Here is a 9,683-nt window from a genome sequence, read left to right as displayed (position 1 = left end):
GAGGGGGGGGGGGGGGGGGGGGGGGGGGGGGGGAGCTCAGCTATGGACAGCGAAGTGGCGCCGCTTCGGCTATAATTTTCAGTTCAGGACAAAAGAGAGAGCAACTTGAAAAAGTTGTAATAATTGCATTTCGTCCAAGAAGGAGCTGCAGCAACTCCCAAACTGTTGGACATAATAAACTCCGTTCAGAGACGAGTCTCATCGCAAGCTCTTCACAATTCTGCCTCGGCCACTGCAGCTGCTGGAGAGGGATTGCAAGAGGATACTGATGCCGATGCCGATGCCGATGGAAAAGGCGATGACTGGGCCACAAAAATAACCGAAAAGTAATTCCACCACAAAAGTAAACTTGAGCGCACAAAAGTCGACTTTTAAAATAAACTTGCAGCCAGCGCGCCAGTATATATTTCGTTCTCTTTTTCGGGCCTGGGGCAGGCGCCGCCGGAGTTGGTTAGCGTGCAGACAAAAGTCGGGGAGGGGGGGGGGGCGCCCACTTGAGGCACACAAAAGCCGCATTTTATATAAAAGAAAAGTGGCTAACTAAGACACAGACTCGGGCATCCCATCATCGTTGCAGTTTCCCATCGAGTGGCCGACTCGAGGGCCGACGCTACTCTCGACTTTTAGTGGAGCTGCGACTGCGGTTCTCCGTGTTCTTGAATTTACACTGTAACTTTAACACACAAAAACAGCGAACTGGCAACATTAAAGCAGGCCAGCTGCAAGCTACAAGGTCTTACCTAGCCCGCAGATAGTCCCTGGAATGGGCCAAGGGAGATCATCTTTTGATTTGAGCAGCGGAATGGCTGCTCCCCCCCCCAATGAAAGAGGACCCAAAGCACCACTTTATTAAATATGAAATATGCTCCTGCCGATGATGATGTTCGCTGTCGCCTTGAATTACTCGCAATGCCATGGACAGAGAGAATGCTTAGCATTTGGGGCACGTAGCAAACGCTCGACGCTTAAATACATGAGATAAAATGCCGGACATTAAGCGCCCAGCCCCCAGCGCCAGCAGCCTGTAGGAGAAGGACTCCTCCTGCTCGACGGAGTGGAGGAGTACAGGGAATGCTGGCAACAAAGTTCATGCTCGACTTGCGTGTGTCAAAAATACGAAAATTGAAATGCTTTAAATTTAAAAATTGTCTTCGCTTTTACCGAAACGTAGATGCAGCTGCCAGAAGGTGCCCACTGCCTGCCCCTTGTGTGCGGTGGGGGGGGGAAGGGCACAAACATTTTTATGCAAAAATATTTCGCATGTCACTTCCATCTGCCGTGGAATCGTGCAACGTGGGTGAAGAAGCGCCCCTGGTTCGGTTTGTGTATTTGCCACAGACTTTTGCATGCATAACAAGTCAGCAGACGGACGGAGGGACAAGCAAACAGGGGCAACAAAAACACACACTCCCCTTCTGTGGGGGACTTGGTGCAGAGCAGGAAAAAGGCAGCGCCGGCAGTGCCGGCAGCTCGCAGGAAACGCATACAAAAACTTTGGCAGCCGGCAACCCGCCGCGGCGGTCGCATTTTGTAATCTTTGCAAATAAACGCGTGAAATTCCAAGGAGTACCGCAGTGGGGCATGCAGGCTCACACACATGTGTGTGTGTGTTGGTGCGCCCCATTTTTTGGCATACAGCTCACATCACACGCGAAATTGCGCATTCAGATTAAAATTCTTGAACGCGCTTTTCCGTTTCCGTTTCCGTTTCAGTTTCCCTCCCATTCTGTGGCATTTTCTTTCCGACTCGTGTTGCCCCCTTTCCCCCCCTCGTTGCACGCATTGCTGTGGGTGCTTGGAGTGCAACCTTCGAGTGACCCCACGCAGACCGGGTAAATGTCCAATGAAAATAGCTTGAAAAGCAATCCTTAAGCGAGCAACTTCTGGCAATATTTCAGTGTTGCCACTCTCTGTCTCTCTGTCGCATATTACTCATACGCCGCATGCACCTAATAGACATTGACAATCGCATATTACTCACGGATTAGACGGCTGCAGGGAGGAGCCCTCTCCTTTAGCTTATTCACCGACCATTGCCATTGATATGCGGACCCTGTTTTCGGCCCAAAAGAAATGGCTTTGTTTGCTGTATGTGGCATAGAATATCAAGCTGGCAAAGGGGGCTGCGGCGGGGTGGCCCCACGGCTGTGTGTGTGTGTGTGTGTGTGTGCTGGCGCATAAATAATGTGACCTGCCTGACTGCGATTATCTGTGAACTATTTTTCACACGTTGCCGGCATACAAAGAGGCCGGCCCTCCCTCCGCCCACTTCTTTTGCCAGAATATACGAGCTACTTGCCCTCCAAAGGCCACTTGGGCCATTCATTTCTATGCCACAAACACACATATGAAATGAGATTGCTGGCTTAGGGGGTGTGCAGATTTTGCAACAGTTTTTCGTGCACTTACATTGTACTGAAATAATGAACAATAATATCCAGAGGCGTCGATCGAATGTCGGTCTCATGACTTCATCACTTATCCAAGGAATTGTGTGTGTGTTTTTGTATGGATTTCGATGCTCCGATCCTTCGACTCGTCTCAATCCTTGGAGCTGTTTCCCCCTCAGCTCTCACGCAGTTGGCACATGTGGAAGAGATCTGTGAATGGCAAATGGAGAAATGTGCTGTGATTAGAGTCGGAATGGTTAGCAAAGGGTTATCCTTAAGCCAATTAAAGTGATGCCCAAAAACCAGAGACAGAGAGGGAGAGTGGGAGAGCAGTTAACCCAGTCAAAAAAACAAAACAAAATGAAAGAAAGGAAGTAGAAGTAGAAGTAGAAGTAGAAAAGGTAAAGCACATTGTACCTACAATTGTTTGCACATGAAATTAATTAATTTTCCACACACACACACACACACACACAGAGAGAGAGAGAGAGAGAAACTTAGTTGCATAACGCTGGGCGGATTAACTGTGAAGCTGTGAGCTAGCAAGAGGGACTGGGACTGGAACTGGAACTGGGGTACACACAGAATAGAGACATCAGTCGACGAGAAATTTCGACAGCATTTTGTCTGCAGTGTTTGGAGTGCACAGCAAACAGCAAGCGAAAGAGCACGGGGATGCAGACAACGAGAGAGAGAGAGAGAGACAGAGAGAGGATTGTGGTACTTGGACTCCACACAGACTACGTACACATACTTTTCTCAAACACTGTGTGTCCCGTGCATGTGTGCAAACAAAATTAGTAGCAAAGCTGAGGGAGAATTTTAACGAATTGGCGTTGCCAGGACGTCGCCAGCACGGCCTCCACTCTCTCGCCGCTCGCCACTCGCCGCTCGTCACTCATAACCGTTACGTCGCTGTGAACTGTGAACTGTGAACTGTAGCCTCGGAGTCAAAGTCAAACTGTCCTGTTTTGCTTTGTGTTCGTAACAAGGATTTAAGCGTTGGCAAGTTGTGATTGTTGCTGTTGCTGCGCCAATTCCCAAATGGTGGCCCATGTAACGGTCCACACGCACCACAACAGAAACAGCAACAGCAACAAAAACAATGGCAGCCATTGGGCAAACATATCACGCGATCAATTTGTCAAACAAGCGGCCACAAATACTCGCAAATGAAGGAGAGGAACCGAACCGAACCAGCGGCTGGACAAGCCAACAGGCGAGCAATCTGCGGCAACGACAAGTGGCACAACAGTAGCAGGAAAGGGAAGGGAAGGCCAAATCTCAGGACAGGCAGCCTGCTTGTTGCCCAACAGCAAGGACAACATTTGACGCACATCATCAATGCATATGTGGGGAGGCGGCTCCCTCAGAATCTATTGACTGTTGTTCTTGTTGGCTGTCTGCTGTCTGCTGTCTGTTGTCTGTTGTCTGTGCGGCTTATGACATGTAACATGTAACAGAGCTGTCATTATGCAAGCGACAAACTATGTTTTGTATCACAAGCCAATTGTTAGACCACTGAATGAGGTCAAGAGTGGGGACGAGGGACTGTGTCTAGCATATATTAAATGCTGAATTTAATGAACAACAGCAGTTACTTCAATTCTTTGAGGAGATTATACATGAAAAGCTCCATACAGAAAGCTGTTAAAACACAAGATTAACTGCCTGTTAACGATCGAACTCGAACTCACGATCCACAATAACAAACGCACACAGCAACACGCTCCCTCAGCAACAGCAACAATGCTGCTGTGTTAACTCTTTTGCTCTTTGCATTCGACAAACTATGTTTTGTATCACAAGCCAATTGTTAGACCACTGAATGAGGTGAAGAGTGGGGAGTGGAGTGTTGTTTAATGAACAACAGCAGTTACTTAAATGCTGTGAGAAGATTATACATTAACATAGAAGCGGCACTGTTAAAACACAAGCTTAACTGCCTGTTAACGAACGAACTCGAACTCACGATCCACAATAACGAACGCACACAGCAACACGCTCTCTCAGCAACAGCAACAATGCTGCTGTGTTAACTCTTTTGCTCTTTGCATTCTCCGACATTTACCCCCCCTTCGATGCTGCACAAATGAAAACCTTCAATTAGGTTTTCTTCTTCATTAGTGCACAAGTCAGATCAGGGTAATCATGACCTGACCACATCTCTATACAGTGGAAAATATCTACGCAATTACAGGAGCTCTCGCTAGTTTTCGCCCTTTAGCATTTGCCAGCATTCAAATACCAATTAAAATAAAAGCAACGACTGCACCTGAGAGGAGGGCAGGTGGTTGCATACAGAAAAACCTGAAAATGTAATTGGCACAATTTAAATGGCGTCCGAGCAGAATGATGATGATGATGATGGCAGCAATGCATAAACAATAAATGCCAATGGTATGCAAATTTTACCAATTTACCGCAACAATGCTAAACTATCGGAGGGCCAAAAGGGTGCAGCAGTTGTGCCTGCCCACTGCCCACTGCCCACTGCAGATACAGATACAGTTACAGAGGATACAAATGAAATCATTGCTGCTGCTTTTGCATGCGAACAATTTGTTTGGTTTGCCACAAAACAGCAACACGAATGAGGCGGACGGGGACGAGTGCAAATAAGGAAAATTCAATTCACAACACAAGAGAAATGTGGCTCGGGGCAAGTTCATTTGTTGCTCGCTCGCCAGTAAAATTAATACATTATGGATGTTTCGCATCAATGAGGTTGGTTTGGTTGCTCGTCAGCGAAAATCGTTATTCATCTGCGGTCGTTTTATTGATTCCTGTGGCTGCGGCAAAATTAAAAGCGCTCAACGGAAAATAAATACAGATAAATAAGCCGAGCGAAGGAAAAGTTTGCTACTCTTCCCCAGCATTTCCGTACGCCTTTGCATAATTAAATTTTATTGCAGCATTTGTTTGTTTTTAATTTCATAAATTTTAATTGCTTCAACGCTGACAAATACAAATCTAATCCCTGCCAAAAATGTATGTTTTGCGGTGTCCCCTGACCTGATTTATTCGGATATTATTGGGCCACAAGTTATGCATTTAAGGAGCGACTTTTCTTGCAGTGCCACAGAACTGTATCGAGAGGCAGCTCGACAAATGCAAAGTTAAGCAACTTCGACGGTTTATGAAGTGAAACAGGAAGGAGCAGCAGGCTCCATCCTTTCAATATCACACTTTCCACATCGACGCGCCCGCGGGGTGGACTGTAAGCCCGTTGAACAAATTTTTCATTGTCTTTTGCATGCCTGCCCCACACCCCTGGCCGCTTGACTTATGTGGCATGGAGCGAAACAAATGCGGAAAGCACAAAAGTCAACATATTGAATAATGATTGGTGGGCGAAAGAGAGAGAGAGAGAGGAAAGCCAGGGAATGAGTTCCCTCTCCTCTCCTCTCCTATCCTCTACTCTCTGCCTTTGTGTATCCTTCAGCAGCCTGTCCTGCTGTTCAACAAAACAGGCCCTATCAATTTTAATATAATTTTTCAGTTTCAGCCACACACACACACACACACACACACATTCTAATCGATAAGCAGGTCCGATAAGCACTCCCACATCGAAAATGATAGATGTTCCAGGCTCTTCCCTTTGGGGGATTTGTGATTAATTCGATTTACCTCTAGCCTTGGATGGGAGAACAATCTAGAAATGAAATTGAAAACGGCTGAGCGGCTCGAAACAAGGCCAAGTCGAGTCTGGCACTGTGCCATGTGGGTTACAGGGAAGACACATTGGCGGGCAGCAAAATACACACAAACCCAAGGGCCCACGAAGGCAAATTCAACTTTAATGCTGGGAGTTTCTTTTTCTTTTAAGCCCACAGGCAAAAAGACTGATCGAATACCTTCAACCAACCATAGGAAGGCTTAAGCCTGTATTGCCTGCACCCCGTCTTACGACACCTTCAGGATTTTATGGCGACCTCCAATCGCAAATCGAATTAAGATTTCATTCTTTAACATTGTGTTCCAATTACTGTCGCAAACAATTTACGTACGCATGCCGCGACACACAGACACCGAGTCGGGTTGCTGGCGAAAAAGCAATTTTTCCGAACCAAAAAAAAAAAAAAAAATGTAACAAAAAGTTGGACGGGAGCCCGAGAGAGATGCACCACTCATGCAGCAGCAGGAGGAGGGTTTGGGGGGGGGTGCTGTCAATGCCAATGCCGATGCTGGCTCGTTGGTTATGTCATGAAAAATGCATTTTTCAGTACACAATTATAATATATGTAACACAATAAATTGCGATGGCCTCTCCCGCACCCAAGGGCGGCAGGGCGCAGGGGCAGAAAATGTTATAAAATTGTTATCGAGCGCATAATAGCAAATGTTGCAAAATAACTTTTGACAAAGTGCACTCAATATCAAAGCGAAGAGAGCGGAGGGGGGAAGGAGGGGAGGTTGTGTTTGAATGAAAAATCACTGAATTTCTCTCTTTTTATTGGATGCGAAATAATAGCACACGAAAAAGTGTCTGCGGATATTTGATTGAGAGACTCTGATGCCCCACTGGAACATTTCCACTGATTTGAAATGTTGAATAGATGGCTCTAGGGCAAGGCAAGAGTCGACTTAAAGTGTCTCTGCCCCTGCCCCATGAAAGCAAATTACGGCCACACATGCTCCAAAAAGTATGCAACAATTCGGAGCAGGCAGCGCGGAACAACAGCCCAGAAATTGTAGCAAAACGAGCACAAAAAAAAGTTGCATGTGGGCGCATAACTTTAGGCACTGCTTTCTGGTCCTGTTCCTGTTCCTGCGCCTGACATGCCTTCAGCCTTAGTGGCGCTGGAGTGGGTGGCGGTGTCTGTCTGTCTGTCTGTCTGTTGCATGTCCCTCGCTGTCGTAGCCTCCACAAAACCCCAAAAACAAAGGCCTGCATATATGGCGCCTGAAGTTATGCAAGTGGGCGAGCCGTGTGGGTGACAAAGTGTAACCATTAGTTTCACATAGTTGGAGGGCAGCGGCGTCAAATTCCCGAGCCCAAGTCCCTGCCACGTGAGAGAGAGAGAGAGAGAGAGAGCAGACCTCGCCTCTGCCCGTTGTGTTGACAAGCCCGAAAATCGGGTCAGTAGTAAATCAACAATGCAACAAAACAATGCCAATCATGGTTGTGTGGCGAGTGAAAAATGCATGTTGCATGTTGCATGTGGCACAGTTCAGGGCTAACCTCGTTGATTGCCGCCCATCAATGTACACTTCTATGTATGAAGGAACCTTAATTTGTGTGAAAAATCTCTGCCTTGCTGCGTGTTAAAGCAACATTTCTCTTCCCCATCGACATTAACGGGTTAACTCAAGCCCCGCCGCAGGGGAACGTCTGCATACTTGACTGCACGGAGCTCACACACAGTCTGGGGGGGGGTGCTGCGGCAGTGCGATTAATCAATAACCACTCAACGTGGGGGCAGAGCTGAGAGCATCACGGATTGTGAGAGCGAAACGATTTAATGGACACCAAATGACGCAGCTTCCCGCAGTGTCTGCTGCTGCTGCATCTGTGAGTGCATTACATTTGACGCAGGCTACTTTTGGGGAGTGCTGGCTGCCAGTCTGCACTGCCTGGGTGCAACACAATGAAAATGAGGCCAAATGCATGCATCCCAGCGACTCTTTGGGCAACAAGAATTTCCCATTTGTGTGCGTTTCAATTAAGTGCAAAAGAGAGGGCGCTACAGAGAGAGAGAGAGAGAGAGAATTAGGAATGGCATTGTGTTTGGCTTCTCAAAAAGTGCACACATGCCCCCGAACATTCGAGGCAATTCATCAGCGCGGTTAAATTGTGATTCTTATGAGGCGACACGATTGTCAGCATAAATATTCTACGAGTTGAGAGTCTGCAGCAGCAGCAACTGCCGGCACAGAGCGGAAGCCACATGCAACACGACCCTGCGGATTGAGCAGGCGGCAAAAGTTTGCGTGCCAAACAAAAACACACAGGGAAACAGGTGAAAGGTGAAAGGTGAAAAATCTGAAAGCGAAAAAGTCACTGAGGGAAAAATCAAAGGCACGTCATGTCATGCATGCCACATGAAGCGCTACGGCAAACATTTAAAAAATCATTACTATCCATCACAGCGGATATTCTAGATTCACGCTTGTGGCTTATGGCTTATGGCCGATCGAGTGGCAGAAAGCACACTTGCAACGACTGACAGTTTGTGGCACGTTAAGTGTTGGCTGTATCGATGCCAAAAGATGCATTGAAAGATACATTGTTTCTGAGTTGCTCTCTTTGAGTCCTCCCTCCTGTGCAGGGATACGCTTTTTAATAAACCTAAGTGGATATCTGGCCCAATGAAAATGGCACAACAAAAAAGAGTTTCATGTCCCTAGTTGCGCCTTTCTGTGGCAGGCCACACACACAAGCGAGGGCCCAACGTATGCATCTGCATTTATTTTGGTTTTGTTTTGCTTGGTGCTGGGTTTTGTGGCCATGTCGAAGCGTTTAACCCGCCAACGAGGTTAATTAAAAGCGACGCGCGCCCAAAACTATGCAACGAATTGTGCGCTGGGCCATCCGCACACACACATGCACAGCGAGAGGAGAGAGTAACAAGAGAGAGAGAAATTATAAATATAAGCTCATTAAAGGCTTAGTCCTCCATTGTGGGCGTCCATTTTAATTAGATAAAATTGCATTTTGCATCATTTCGAGCGGGCACGTGTCCACTCACTCGCTCCTGCCCCCACGGACTCGACTCTATTATTAAATGAATGACTGCGCTAATCAAATGATCCACAAAAAGGGGGCAACCACCAGCTGAATATTGAAGCCGCTCGCTCGCGTTGTTGCTGCCCAAGACAAGACAAGCCACACAGCTGCCAGCTGGTTGCACAAGGGGCGGGCTGATGGATCGTCGTCAGTGGTTGCAAGCTGTCAATTATAACACAGTTTGCTGAAAGTTTTCCCCAACAAAATATTAGCATGTTGCAGTGGGGCAGGCAGGCGGAAAGGAAAGGAAAGGAAACGCGGCATCATGTGTGTCAGAGAGAGAGAGAGAGAGAGAGAGAGGTGAAGGTGCTTGGCTTCAATTAGACAATTACCGCGGTAGCTGGCACTTAATTAAATAATTTGCAGCCAAGCCAAAACAAGTCAAGGAAAGGCACTCATTAAAGGGAAACACACAAGCGCCAGCCACAGACTGGTAGTGCGGAAAAGTCACAGGCAAGATGCCATTTTTTGTTGTCCCCATGAAATATGACGTCTCATCAGTGGCAGCAAATGGCGACAGGTGTTTCAACAACACTTCGTGCATGCCATAAAAATAACCC

The 9,683-nt window shown here is 47.2% G+C and overlaps 1 protein-coding gene across 3 annotated transcripts in view; it reads right to left on the bottom strand.

Annotated features, from left to right (window-relative positions):
* The window catches only part of LOC117581330, a 121,625-nt gene that overhangs the window by 69,044 nt on the left and 42,898 nt on the right, over window positions 1-9,683 (bottom strand). For all 3 annotated transcript variants that reach the window (XM_034268455.1, XM_034268447.1, XM_034268464.1), the window contains exon 2: window positions 2,410-2,600. In XM_034268455.1, coding sequence (XP_034124346.1) covers window positions 2,410-2,467 — 58 coding nt within the window. In that variant the 5' untranslated portion in view covers window positions 2,468-2,600. The remainder of the gene's footprint in view (window positions 1-2,409; window positions 2,601-9,683) is intronic.

Source organism: Drosophila guanche, unplaced genomic scaffold (assembly GCF_900245975.1).
Source record: "Drosophila guanche unplaced genomic scaffold, DGUA_6, whole genome shotgun sequence".
Taxonomy (NCBI): Eukaryota; Metazoa; Arthropoda; class Insecta; order Diptera; family Drosophilidae; genus Drosophila; species Drosophila guanche.
Note: the sequence above shows the minus strand (reverse complement) of the source record. Positions and strands in the feature narration are given on the sequence as shown.